The sequence below is a fragment of the Vulpes vulpes genome, chromosome 9 (genome assembly GCF_048418805.1).
Source record: "Vulpes vulpes isolate BD-2025 chromosome 9, VulVul3, whole genome shotgun sequence".
NCBI classification, from domain to species: Eukaryota; Metazoa; Chordata; class Mammalia; order Carnivora; family Canidae; genus Vulpes; species Vulpes vulpes.
In genome coordinates, this window is record NC_132788.1 from 47,958,478 (window position 1) to 47,973,882 (window position 15,405).

The following is a 15,405-nucleotide window of genomic DNA, read 5'->3' on the forward strand; positions in this document are numbered from 1 at the left end:
AATCTTTTTTTTTTTCCAAAAGCTTTATCCGTTTGTTTATTTTTCCAGAGCTATCTCAAAAAAAAAATATCTAGTTTTAGGCAGCAGAGAATCATATAACATCAGTATCTATTTTATTTTAGTTACTCAGAACACTTACGATAATGGAAATCTAGAGAGACAACCTTTAGCCACCCACATACCAAATTATTACTCAAATTTGGAACTAGATTTTGGAATTACCTTCACATCAAGTCTTTTTCCACAATAATATTCACTTCATTGGCTTTCCCTGAGTAGATATCTAACTTTCCAGGACTTCTTTGTTTAAACCCCAAGAATGCCTGCCACATAGTATGCTCTTAACTTGTGCTTGGTATGGGGAATTGAACAGGCAGATCGCAGAGGCACACAAACCTCAGTGCATATGCCTTGTGGCCGCACGGTAAGAGGAAGGTCCTATCTGTACCCTCCTGTATTCGGGGGCATGGGCAGATCAGTGCATAGGACAAAAGAACATGTGTTGTCCTCTTCTATGGCACTGCTCCCCTGCTGCAGAAAGAGACTAGCCCAGCCAAAGCTGGACATTGGGCCTGAGGCTGCCCTGCCTTTGCCGTCCCTGAGGACACACATAAAGATTATTATAGCTTTTCCTTTCTTTTTCTTTTGGCCTGAGAGCTTTCAGGCAGCTATGTTACTGGTCTTTAGCTAGAGAGGTCCCTAGTAGCATAACTTAGTTGGGAAGAGCAAGGACCTGGAAATCAGAGAGATCTTATTTCAACTCTGTCCTCTGCAATTATTTATCCTCAGGCAGAATTTGGATGCCTAAGGCTCTAAAGTGGCCAGAATTAATGACTAAAATGACTAAGGTGCTCTCTGGCACAAATACAAATTAAAGTGCTGGATGGAGGTTCAGCTATGCAATGAAACAAGTAGAATGTGGCTTGACATCACATCAGAAAGCCCCAGAGAGTTCAGGTGATTGCAAGCTAACCATGAGCCCATATGGCTTGGCTGGTGCTTAAAGAAACCATGATTACATTTTGGCTGCATTTGAACACATTTGATGCCTTTATTAAATAAGTTTATATTCTCTATGCTATTTGAAGCCTTCAAGGAGTACTGCATTCAGCTCTGGGTTTATTTTGAGGAGGATATTGCTGACCAAAGTATTCAGAGAAAAGTAATCAGGAGAGTAGGGTGGTCTTAAGAGAAACAGTTGAAGAAATCTTCCTAACAGATCTGGAAAAACCAGCTCTTGGGAAGTGTAGAGCCTCATTCTTCAAGCGTCTACAAGGCGGACAGGTGGAGGAGATCCCTTCTGTATCTACTGACTCAGCTAACTTATCTTGGGCTTCTACGACATTCAGAGCACTGTGATAAGTGCTGGGGGATACAGAAATTAGTGATACAGAGGACACTGGGTATGTGACCTTAAGCAGTTTCTTAACTTGTTTTAACTTGGGGTTCTTTATTTGTAAAGCAACACTGCAGAGTTTTTCTGAGGATTAAAAGAGATAAATATCTGTAAAAAGAATGAGAACTCAGTAATTGAAGGAAACCATCAAGATAGGGGAAGGCAACTTTTCAACTGGATTTCAAAGGGCAAAAGGGAGTTTGGTGGGTAGTGATGGGGAAAAGGAAGAAGAACATTCCAGGTTGATGGGTATGAGCAGGGACGGAGATACTGAAAATAAATGGCTTTTGGGAGACCAGCAAATAATACTGTGTGGGTGGAGTACAAAGGAGGGATAAAGCAATGAGAAGGCTGTAAAGATACAACAAACCTAGAATGACATGCCAAGGAGTCTCTGGGCATCAAGTGAAGGAGTCAAGTGAATACAGGAAAATCAACCTGTGTACAAACACATGATTATACAATTGAAGACTGAAACCAGGAAAACAAATTAAAACGTCACTGTTAAGAGTCTAAGCAAGAGATTATGAGGCAATGGCCTAAAATAATGGTGGTGGCATTGAAAGCAGGTGATAAAACGAGGGATACGAGGAGTAAAAAGGTGAGGAGCAAGTAAACGACAACTCCATGTGTTAAAGGAGAATGTTGATACCATGAACTAATACAGGAGACACAGAAGAACAGATAAAGTTGACTCGGAAGATGATGAGGTTAGTTGTGGGATAACACTGGATTTCAAGTGGCTGTGGAATAACCATAAGGAAATCCATACCAGCATGTTGGAAATACGGTTCTGGAGTCCACGAGAGGAATCAGGGTCAGAGATGGAGATCTGAGAAGAGGTGTACTTAGAGTATATTGTCAAACATAAACAAACTTGGGTTTGAACTCTGCCTCCAGCACTAACTAGCTGTGTGGCCTTGGACAAATTATTTATCATCAAAGCTTTAATTTCCTTAATTGTAAAATTGGGAAAATTATACATACTTCAAAGACTTTGCTTATTGCATACCATCTGGTTGCCATTTGTCACCATCACTGTCTACCATAACCATCATTGCTGAAACCATTAAGGTAGATGAACTTGGCTAGGAATTGAAAGTAATTAAGTAGAAAGAAGGGTTGAAGAATGAATCTTCGGGAACAATTATTAAGGGATACATGGAAAAACAAACGTGAAAGCAGCTCAGGAACAGTCAAGAAGGTAGGGCAGAAGACCAGAACAGCAAAACACCATGAAGGACAAGAGGAGGATTTCAAGGAGGATATCCTCAGACACAAAGAAGTTGGGGAGGAAAAAGAAAAAAAGGGCATTGGATACAGTGATTTGAAGGTTATCCTTGTTTATGGAACTATCGTATATGTGGTAGGAGTGGAAGGCAGTCACCAATGAAATAGGATTCAAAATGGATTTTCACCCAGACTGTGAGGGGATGTGTATCAGCTACCGAAGTGAATTGTAAGACTGATCACCTGCTAGAAATTTCAGAGTAGATATAAACCAATGACATGCCTTAGTTTTCTTAGCCATTTCAAAGGTAGAAAATGCTTAATGTTATCAGAGAGAAAGAGAATTTGTGAGAAGGACTTCTTTAGAGAGAGTTTTTCTATGAATTCCCTCATTCCAAAGGAGGGGAGATACTTCTCTTCATCTCAGTTAGGGCTTCACTGGGAGATCTGAAAATACTGGCCAGCATCATCTGCAGATGGAGGGGAATAACACACTGGTGTTGGAGTGTTTGGCTTTCCCTGGAGAACCACTGGCAGCAGAGTAAAGGAGGCTTGATTGCATTGGGTGGCCTTTTGTTGGGGGGGAAAGGACGTGTGAGTGTATTGATGGATCTGAGAGTGTGAGTTGGCATGTGGCTCATTTAAATTCTTCCCAAGAGGATCATCTGAGGCCAACAGGGAGAGCTTTGGCAAACAAGAACTGAGGGAGAACACCCAAAACTGGAAGAAACTGAACTGACCACATCAAAAAAGAAGAGTGCAATGTTCCCAATAAGAGTCCCTGAAGAACCCTAAAAACACCCATAAGCAGAGTTGGCTTAATATAACATCTGCTAGCCCTGACAGCCTGAAGCCATCTTACAATAGTGTGGTCATGTAAGGACTCCTCAACTCGCCTTTCTCATCACCCTGCTCTTCGCCACTCTTTTGTATTCCAGCCCTGAAAGCTTCAAAAACAATAGGGAGGAGGTAAGTAAAAAAGGAGAACCCGACCCCTTTCTTTCAGAGAAAGGACTTATTACTTTGGGCCCTGGGTGGGTATGGAAAAATAATTCCAATTTTGAATGACTATTGAATGGGGCTAGATATTTTCATTTCAGAACTGAGATGGTGATTTGTAGCTAGAAGAGTCCATAATACTTTTTAGTATCTTGGGTGAGAAGAGAAAAGTCTCGAGATTTGTGTCTCAGCATCATATAGTGGCAAAAGAAAAATTTGCACTACTATATAATTTTAAAAAGTTAGTAAAAGATAATTTTTTAATGAAAAAGACTCCTCTTAACACATTCTTATGTTTAAAAAGTGAATCAGGACGAGGACATGGAGGCCTCAAGGACAGTAGTTTAGCTTTTTTTTTTGTAATTTTGCCTTTTAAAGCTGTTTGGCAGAGAAAGGGCGCTGTGGTTTGATAAGATGTGATAACATGTTAGAGATGACTAAAGGCTGTTTGAGGAGAGGAGAAATTCAGTTGTGGCTGCAGGTTGAGGAGAAAGAGACAGCGAAGATAGGGTAAAATAACAGATTCACAAGGAGAAGAGGAAAGGAACACTGATAAGGCAAGGTCACAAAGAAGAGGGAAGACAAAATCAAGAACTTTGCATTTGCCCTTAAAAGAACTAAAGGCTCTTCTTCCTTTGAAACATGGGGGGTGGGTTGGGGGGGGGGTGGGTAGATACAGAGACATTTTGCTTTAGGAGGAAAGGCAAATAAAATAGTTTACAGTGAACCACTTTGATCATCCCAATGCTACTGGGATCATCAAATGAATGGAAGCTCATCTTCTGCAAGTGAAGGCAGTGGGTTTTATTACCCTGAAGGACAGAACCAGGACCTCTGTGTACAAGCTAGGGAGAGATTAATTTGAGGCCCCAGTAAGAAAGAACTTATTTAAAAAATCAGTGTTGGCACACAGTGGCCTTCAGACATAGTTGTAAACTGCAGAACAGAGGGTTCTAGCTGTGGATGGATGAACAGCTGTGCGAGGGTCACCTGCACTAGACAAGGCAGTGGGCTGGTGGCCTCCAAGAGTCCTTGTGTGCGCACTCATTGTCAATGTTAAACGTGTAGGGTATTTCCACATTAACGATTCAGGTATCACTGTGACTGAATGCAATAAATAGAAGCCGTAAGGACCAGAAGAGAAAGTGTAAAGGGAAGACTGCATGTGTTATGCAATGACTTGCCTTCCTAAGTAGAAAATCATCTATTCGTTGCAAAGGAACTAGCTTGGGCTGGAGTTAGAGCTTGTCTCCAAAGCATAATACTCTATATGTCTCCATAGCTTGGCAGCTATGAAATTTGAAAATATCACTATGTTCTGGGGAACTTTGTATTTATGCATGAGTTGAAGTGTAGCTATGGTGGAGAAAGTCTCAGAACCCCTCTAGTTTTACCACTGCTAAGAGGTGAATGGGAACTTGCTGACAAGAGCAAAGCACATTACCAATGTACTCTTTGGAACTCAAAACAAACAAAACCCCTAAAACCCTCTAGTTCAAGCATCAGGCTGCATTCTGTAAATCAATGCAGTCAAGATTATACTAGATTTCTGCAGGACAATGAAATGTTGATAGCCATCAGGTTTTGTTTTGATTTTTTAAAAATAAGAACTATACGTTCCTAGAATTAACATTTATTGAAACAATAAAATATTCCAGCATGAAGTACTATGCATCTCAAAGAAATGTGCCCACAGATGCAATTTAAACTGGTCACATAATCCAATTAAAATTTAAATCTATAAAGAGAAGTCAGGATGTTGTGACCCCATTAGTCATTTCCCACAATATTTTTCCAAAGGAATAAAATACACTACAGCAATGAGTATCAAAGCAATATTTTGAGTCAAAGTTGAGTACCAGAGATTCTTTGACATCTTTAGACATAAAAGATATTAAAAGTGATATGATGTGTCACATTTCATATAAGTGTCAAGGCTGATAGTTGTTTCTGCCTAAACATACTACCTGGCACATGCTAAGTTAGCTTGGTCTATTGAATAAATGAATGGAAGCATGAAAGAATGAACGAATTTTGTTAGCAGTAGCTCAAAATCTACTCTGTGAGGAGGACTGGTCTCTTTCCAGACTCAGCATTTTCCTGGTATTCACAATGACCTTGTGGTTTCCCAACATCACCAGCCCCAGGACAGGATGGCAGGCCATCAAAATTGATGTGGACATTCATGCTGGGATCTCTGAACGTTATCTATTTGAAAAGTCTGACTGGTTCTAAATGTAGTTTGGTTTAATCTTCCAGAGATTCCCTCCAGAAAAGAATGGATATTTTCAAAGGTCCTTTCATTCCCTTTTACCTCCACCACAGGAATAAAAGTTGAGAATAGGAAGAAAGCAATAGATAATAATTGCCTTTTGGTTCTAAAGAGCACCCAAACCAAATCTTGGTGACATCTGCCTCCAATTAAGGGCAAATGAATCTACGTGGCTGAGTCCAGCTGCAATCCACTATGAGGGATATTTCAGCTGAGGTGTCATTCACTAACATCATTCACTAAGTAATAAGGAACACAGTTTTGAACGTGCTTTGACATTTATTATCTTATTTGAGGTCCATTACAAGTCAGGAAAAAAGGTGTTTCACAGAATAGGAAACAGGCTTGGAGATACAAAGACCACACAGCAAGTAGGCCAGGAGCTTGGACTACACCTGTCTTCTAACCCTACACCAGTCTGTTTCTACTATTCTAGGTTCTAACTCCATTTTCTTACCACCCAGAGTTGGAAAAAACACTCAGGGATCATTGCTTGGGGAATGGTGTCTAATGCAGCTTCTATCTTATCTCATTCAGGACATGGATCCCCGGAAAGCGGTCATGATGGAGTATTTCTAGAAAAGTTTACCCGGTGGATTCTGGGCACCCAACACCAGGGGGCCCATAAGAGAAGCCAAGGATGTTCCTACTAGAGTCCTATACCCAAGAAGAACACCACACTCCAGACAGGTGTGTCTAGTACAGAGAGAAGCCGGACTGGCATTCCCCAGAAATAGGACATTATGCACACACATGCACGCACACGGACACACACACACACACACACACACACACACACACACATGGTATTTAAAAGTCTTAGTGCAGTTTTAAACTTTCATAACTTTGAAAGTATGAATGCTACCAACTTACAAAAATCATGTGAAAGGCCAATTATTTAAATGTTGTCTATTCTTCTATGCTATACTTATTAGAGTTCTACAGTCTTTTGTGAATTCTGAAGAACGTTTTTAATTTTAACTTTTTGTTTCAGTCAACATTGCCATGTTCAGTCAGAGGGGCTGAAAGGTTTTATAATATATGACATGCCTACAATCCATACAGCAAATGAGCCATATCTTACAAGAAACGTGCAACTAAAATCTTTGCGTGTTCTACTGTTAAAACTACATCACTCCAAACTAAGATTGTAGCACTGGCTTTCTTTTAAATTAAAAAAAAAAATACCTAAAGCACTACTTTTTGTTAATACCAATTCAATCTTATCTTCTTGGATTCAATTCATTCTGCTAAAATCTGCTAAAATCCTTATGGATCCTTGTTTTCCTACCAGATGATTTCATCCACACACCATCAATGTTCTCAAATGGACATTTCTAGCCAGACTAAACTATACAGAACCCTATTGGCATGACTTTCAGCACATAGTCCCTTCCATCAGCATGACCTTATGGGCCAACTCTAATAGAGATTTCCTCCACACACTGCCATCAATCTATAAATCAATACCTCTTGGACAAGACAGTTCTAGCAATTAAAAACACAATGACCTATGTCCTTCAGACCATATATTTTTATCTTAGTCAAAAGGATTTCAAGAGAAGTTCTGTCAAATGCACCAACGCACTGCTCACATGATCTCACAGCATTCTTCTGACCTACCAGGTGAGTGACCCTACCTATGAAAGGTCAGACCAGGGGCCAGTCTTGTCACAGCTCTGTTGTCTATGTATTCTACTAATTAATATAAAGCTGTAATTGTACAAATTTAAAGACAGGTCAAAACAAACAAAAATGAGTTTACTTGTAACTCAAGTTCAAATAAAATCCAGACACCTTCAAACATCTTTTTGTGGGTTGAATTGTGTTCTCACAAAAGATATACTGAAGTCCTAACCCTAGCACCTGTGAAGAACCTTATTTGGAAATAGGGTCTTTGCAGATGTAACCATGTTAAAATGAAGTCATACTGGATTAGGATGGACCTTAATCCAAAACTGGTGTCCTTACAAGAAGAGGACAATTTGGACACACAGAGAAGGCCTCATGAGGTCGGAGGCAGAGACTTGAGTAATGCTGCAGTAAGCCAAAGGATTCCAAGGACTGCCAACAATCACCAGGAACTAGGATTATAGCTTAAGGATTCTTACCCAGAGCCTTTGGAGGGAGCATGGATTTTCCCGTACCTGGAATTTGGACTTTTGGCCTCCAGAACTATTAGAGAATCAATTTACGTTGTTGGAAGCCACCAACACTAATTTATGGTGCTTTGTTACAGCAGCCTTAGGAAACTAATACAGTATCTATGCAAAAATTTGTAAGTTTGAAGTAATGCCTATTAACATCAGAATCAAGAGTACTCAGGACTTGGTAAAAAGAGAGTGGGAGAGATATACCTAGATTCCTGAGCAGGTGGCAGGTCCAGCAGGGGTGAGATAAATGGGTGAAGAGACCAGCCAAGCAAGTTTGGGGGTGTTGGCTTGAGGCTGGGGGACAGACAGGAAGTGATACCCCAGGACAGGCTCATCACCAAGGAGCTAACTGTCCCCCTGCCCAGGTGTGAGGTGGGCATTTCTCCACAAAATCCTGTCGCTTTTTAATGACAACAAAAATCACCAATTTGTCAGCTTATCATCAATACATAAGCAAAACTATGTTAAGCTTCCTGTCTCCAATTTGGCATTTCCCTTGCCTATGCTTCATCGTTCTAAATGAGACAGCAGCCCATGCAGGGGAAGGAGCTGTTGGCCTGTCTGTCTCTATATATAGTGCTGTATCCACCAATTTTCCAAGGTGCTAAGATTCCACTGATTGATGACGATATTGCTAAAATGGGTTACATTTTAAGATGGAAAAAGGAAGGCATTTTTTTTTTTTGGTTTTTCTTCCCATGTGAAAATTTAGGGGAAGAAGGATGCTCCCTCACAGTTTCTAATATTGATCCGGCTCCAATGTAGCCCATGAAATATAAGTCTATAATGGCAGGATTCCTCATTGGAGAGACCTTATGAGGGGTCTCCAGGAGCTTTCCCAGCAATAATTAGGGGGATGTATTATTGCTAATCCTGAGCACACCATGAGCTGGGTTAATTTTGAAAGATAAAATAAAAGTGCTGCCTTGTGGCAAAAGGCCACTTCTTGATGCCATTAAATCAAGCCCAGCTCTGCTTGAGTATTAATTCTAAAGATGTCTGTACCCCCTGCTGATACTCCTTTTAGGAAGCTACTATGGAACAGGCCAAATGAAGCCTCAATGTACAAATACCATTTAGCAAGTACAGATAAGCTGGGATAAATCATCTCAGAGCACTTAAAAAAAGATTCAAATTTTAATACATTAGCACTAGAACATGCTGTACAAGCAACAGGGAAATTGCAGTTGTCAATGTGTGAATTTAGTCTCAGAGTAAGTTCATCCAAGGAAGTAAAATCTCAATTTAGATTCTTTTTCTACCCCTTCCCCCAATCCGCGTGTTTCTCTTAGGATGGGGGAAGATACTGTTACTCAGCAAATGGATTTCACACCACAAAACGGTTAGGGTATATTCATCAGAGGTAAGAATGTGAAGTTCTCACTTTCTTACTAAAATAGTTTGAAGTGGTCTTTCAAAGTGCCAAACCATAAATGACGGGCGTGGTGTTTTGATGTATCATTATGCATGTATGTAGATAGATATCTATCTACCTATCTGCCAGCATTCTTTTTAATGAGAAAGGTTTCGAAAGATAAATCACGATGGATTTTCTGGTATTTTTCTGTTGTACTTTCCAGAAAGCTTGTCTGCCCACTGTCACAGGGGAATGGGATGGGAATGGTCTGGTGTCAGAGCACAGTGTAAGAGAGGGAAAGCCCAGGACAGAGGCCTCACCAGGAGGGGTTAGGTTGGAGAGAGACCCCAAGTCCAACTGGAGGCTGGATAGAGACCTTGACAGCTCCCAGGTCAACAACGCTGATTTGAAACTGAAGTGTATTCCAGTTGGAATTTGACAGGTTGTTTTCTATCAAAGCAACAAACGAAACATTCATTTCAGAACGCATCTGTTCTTTCAGACTATTCTACCAGAAGCAGCTATTTTCTTTAAATTGAAAGTCAAGGCAGTTTATTTTTCTCAAAACTGTGCTGTCAGTTCCCCCGCCTGACTCCTAACATTCTCTTGTTCTATGTTACAGCAAAGCTTTCTCACCTTGTAGAAGGAAGGGGTGGGTGGGGGACAATCCTCCCTGAGGGCACCCTGTGCATGGTATATTTATATAAATCTTTGCTCCCAAAGGGCACATCAACCAGAGATAAAGATGGAATGTATTATTTAGAGAGAACTTATTTAGAGAGAAGGAGATACTTTCCAGTTAGTTTCTTTGAACCAAAATAACTTAAATCTCTTCAAATGACACTTCTGTCATATTATCTATCTATCTGTCTATCTGTCTAACATATCATATCATATATGTACTTTCATTGGGAATTTGAAGTTCTTACAACTCAGGGGCAAATCTCTAATTCTTATCCCTCCCTATATATTCTAAGTCATTTTTAAATGATGAAATAATTATACTACATTTAAATGCACAGAGATGATATGCATATGTGTGTATTAATATAGACACTGTATGTGAATGTGCATCAGCAGTGGGAGAGCATGACCCCTACCTCTCATCCCTTATCCTATCTTGTCAGTGCTTAAGTATTCCCCATCCACTTTGTCAAAAGCTCACCAATTTGTTTCTGCATGCATTTAAGCAGAAAATTCATTACCACTTCAAAAAGCATTTCCAACTATCTGGTGTCTGAATTGTCCATAAATATGTAATATTTCCCTAATTAAATTAGATGTAATATGATTAAAGAGAGGTCTCTTTTGTCAGTGCAATAATCTTTACTGTGATGCTGTTAAGGTTCTGAAATGACTTACAGCACCAGAAAAAAATCATTCTTGAAGTCACAACCTTTTGCATTAACTTCCTGAGACACATCTTTCCCTCTTAATGGACTGTCTCTTCTTTTTAGAAACAATCACATTTCAATTTGAATCGAAGGACACCACCTTCCTCTTTTTTGGTCCCTTACAGATGCTAATATAGACATACAAATTCTGTAGTAGTTCAAGGAAAAAGGATGTGAGGCCACCGTCCTAGTTAGGAACCAGAGGAAGCTAGTGAAAGCTCTATCTAGAAACACACTCAATAACTTTATGATTACAAATCTCTCAACTACCTATGTTGACAAAAATAGATAATTAAAAATGTGCATCTTGGAAATCTGCATTTTGGTTTTCTATAAAGCATCGATTTAGTTATTAAATGATTATAAATTAGCCATTGGTGATTTTCTCTTCTGAATGATTTAACCTTTCCAATTATCATTTCATCTGTTTTCTATATAAAAAAAAATCAAAGAAATTCGAGATATGGAAAAGACATGCTGGGTGAGGATCTGAAACTGATTTGGTAGCTTTGGGGTTGACATAATCTTGGCCTGGTTCAGCTCATTTTGGAAAGCTGCCTCAAATTTCCCCTGGTTTTGAACTTTTTTTTTCCTTACCACTTTCATCTAGCAAGAAATCATCCTGGTAACGGAACTTCTCCGGTCCACATGCAATAAAAATGTCATCGTCACCAAAAAAGTCCTGAAGGCACATCACCTACAAGAGAAAAGCATGGCACTCAGCAAGGGGTCAGCAGAACAGCAATTACAACATTGCATCCCTGCAAGTAGACATCTGCATAAAGCCACTTCCCACGTCTAATGGAATCAACAGGACAGCTTTCTCTAGAGGAATTTCAAAAGAAGGTTTCCAGCATCTGTTACTAGTAAGAAACATGTTACATTTCAGTTGTGCAGGAAGACGGGATAAGGAAAGTAGAACCGGTAACTGTCACATTTATTACTTGACATGTCAATAGGCTATGAGGTAAGAACCCTTTATTTTTCACAATACAGTGGATGCAGCAACATGTGGGAAAGGAACACCCCTTTATTCATTTGAATGTAATATTCCTTGAGCAATAAAAGCCAGCATAAGATTTTAACAACAAATATAGTATACACGCGGTGATCACTGTTTGGGGAAACTATTGAAAAAAATTATCTGTATCATAATATGCATTTAAGGATCTCCTTTAGACCCATTCTACCTCTAGTTGAAACAAAAGTGAAAGTTCTCATAAAAGGAATGATCTTATTTCTAAGATTCAGATACAGAGACTGGGCAACAGTATGCTCACCACTCAAGTCATGCCAAACTTTAAAACTCCTGTGCTGTCCAGTTTCTCGTAGTTATGCAAAAGAAAAGTTTTAAAATAACCTTTTGATATTTATTCAACTTATTATCCAATAAGAACTTTAAGAGAGCTAAATGTTTTCTTTCAAGTACCTGTGGTCAAAAGGAATAATTTCAAGTATACTACTTACTGTCTTTGGATGTGTGATGCAATATTTTGTTTACAATATGTATGATGCCAACAGAAAGCACAGGGAACACTGCTGATTTCTATCCATTTTCAATTTCTTTTGCTTAGAGCACATTATGAAGCGGACAATTGAAGGTACCCATTCAGAGCTGCTAAAATAGACTTTTTAACAGCATTTTCCTTTGAATATCTGAGGCCCACAGACAAACCCCCCTGGAGAGCTAGATCCTTTTGGCCTGGATTTACTATGAGCTCCTACCTTTATTTTCTTTTGCAGTTATCTGCAGGGCATCTCAGATTCTACTCTCTGTCAAAGCTTGGTAGCACTGCCCTGACACATTGACAGCACTGTAAAGCTTACAGTAGTAACTTGGGAGAACAGAGCATTACTTAGAGACCCCAAAGACAATGATGTGTAGCCGTCAGATAGTTTTTCCAAATAAGCTCTCATTTCCAAATAATTGCTTGGCTGAAATTTTAAGAATGGCATTTCCATAATAGTTTGATGATAAACATTAATTATAAGTGAGGTACATCCATGACATATTTTTGAAAAGCTTAAAAATATAGGTGACTTAAGAAGGACATTGTAATTATCACGGAAAACAGACTAAAGATCTTCATGAGTGGTATCAGAAGCTCTAGTCTTCTACTTGGATTAAAAACAGGCCCTTTGAATCCAGAACCCACTCCACTTCACTCCTCCTTTTCTGTCTGATCCCAACTGTGACCCTGTTCATCTTTATCTTCACAACAAGCACCCCACCCAGCCTTTGTGATCAGCAATTGATGTCAACCCCATATAGGTCATTTTCATTATACACACCGAAGTCTTTATTGAGCCTACTATATGCCAGTTAGCATAGAGCATATACACACAAAAGTGAATAAAACATCGTCTCTCCCTCAGGCAAAAATGTGAATAATTAACTTCAAAAGGCAATTATTTCCTAAAATGTGAATGGTTAAAACATTTTGTGCAGGGGGGTGTGGGTGAGAGGGGGAAGGGGAGGCTTATGGCCAAATAGATTTGGTAAATACTGAGCTCATTCAATATAAACAAGTTTCTTTATTTCTGGTTCTTGCAAAAACCCTTAATGGGCTAATGTACACCACTACTCCAAAGAGGAGATAGAAAATACGTTATTTCCCAAACTTATTTGATTCTGGAACTCTCCTCTTCACATAGTATCCTATGGACTAATGTGTGACAGGGTTCCCTTTGGTTCTGTACTGACGGCCAGGGGTGAAAAAAACTCAGGGAAACAACACACAATGGAAAGTAATGTTACCCACTCTCCTGGGCAGCCAGATTTCTCTAGCTGATAAACATTTATGATGGGCCTACTGTGTGCTAAGCTGTGTGGCAAACATTATGATGACAAATCTCTACTACATAAAAAATGTTCTTTTCCAAAGGAAATGGTCCTTTCATTCCACATATTCCCATCATTTGTATTCTAAAGCATCAGATTGTAAACCAGATCACATTCATCTGTGTGTGAATGTTTTACGCTCTTGCTAAGCAGGCAGATAACTATCATCAAAACTACAGCATGGGATAAGGGGGTTGCCAGCTAACTAACCTCCTTCCATCATATGCCCATGACCATCCTTTAAGCCTGAGACTCAAAGAACAGAAGAGCCAATGATCCAGCTTGGACAGTTTAGGTTTAATTCTGTTGGCAAGTGGGAAATGAAACATGATGAACTTTTGATGTTGTTTCCAACTCCAGGATTCCAAGAACATAAAAGGAATGCAGCGATTGTTAAAGAAAAACTGTCATCGCCTAGCACAAAAAGACAGGGAAAAGTCATTTTGGTGCCAAGCAACATGTATTCATTTACCTCTCAGTCTTCAGTGACTAAAACCAAAGAATTTGTTGAACTATTAGAAACTGTAATGTCTTCTGTGCTCTTTGCTCTGGCATCATTTAGCCATTTCCCTGCTCACAACCTCCCACCACAGAAGGTGTATGGTCAGTAGATCAAATTCAAATTTATAAAATTGCTCCTTGTTAGAAGCCTTGGTAAAAGATTTGGTAGAAAAGGAGGCTTAAACACAAGGTTATGATAAAGATGGATTTAGGATAATCTGCGCACTTCAATTATCCATGCTTTCACTCTCTATCATTGATCTAGAGGTGGCTGTAATGTATTCCATCTAAAAAAGAAAGAGTAATGGAAGATGTATAACCCTCTCCTGTAGGCCAATACATTGTGAGAATTTTCCTTTAGGCATTACTGGACATTCTAATCAAAAGATTACCAATGTTTTGCACAAAGATCTGATTTTATATATCTATACAGTGTTACTCCTTTTAAAATTTGAGGTTCTCAAAATTCAGTGTGATAACAAGTTTAAAAAAACAAATTCCATGTATGGATTAACATCTTTCAGACCTGGGCCTTTTCCTGTCCTCCTTCCTCCTACCACATCACTCCTGAATTTATCCTCCTACCTGTGCACCTTGGCATTTCCCTCAGGTGCATTTCTCACTTTTACCTCCTTTATCCCCAATCCATCCTGTTTAATTCAGTTAATCTATTCTTTCTTTTAAACTTTCAAAAACTCTCTCTATGACTCAGAAAAACATCAATGGTTTACCATCATCAAATTAAAGTTTATCTTCTGAGTCTGGCATTCCATCTGGTTCCAACCTACTTTTCAAGTCTACAGTAGTCATGCCATGTACCTGATACTTAATAAGCATTTCTTGGATGGTTGGATGGATGAATGGATGACTGGATGTTTGGATGGATGAAGGGATGGGTGATCAGATGTTTGGATGGATGGATGGATGAATGGATGATCAGATGTTTGGATGTTTGGATGGATGGATGGATGGATGGATGGATGAATAGATATAAGGACAAATACAAGGACTATGCTCTAACCCAAAACACATTCTAATTTATCTACTTTACATATTCTTCTCAGAAAAGGACTTCTTTCCTACTTGCATGGGTTTTTGTATGACTTTTTTTTTTTTCATTTGATACCCCCTCTTACCTAACTCTGCCTGTTCAAATCTCTCCTATGACTTAAGGCTCAGTTGAAGATTCAAGCCTTACCTTCTCTATCCACTTCAATCCCAAGTGATTTACCCCTTCCGTGAACCCCTAGTCATCATTCAA

The 15,405-nt window shown here is 39.3% G+C and overlaps 1 protein-coding gene across 8 annotated transcripts in view; it reads right to left on the reverse strand.

Annotated features, from left to right (window-relative positions):
• Positions 1-15,405, reverse strand: part of DCLK1 (doublecortin like kinase 1) — a 344,423-nt gene that overhangs the window by 155,446 nt on the left and 173,572 nt on the right. For all 8 annotated transcript variants that reach the window (XM_072720012.1, XM_072720011.1, XM_072720014.1 and 5 more), the window contains exon 4: positions 11,399-11,498. In XM_072720012.1, the coding sequence (XP_072576113.1) occupies positions 11,399-11,498 (100 nt within the window). The remainder of the gene's footprint in view (positions 1-11,398; positions 11,499-15,405) is intronic.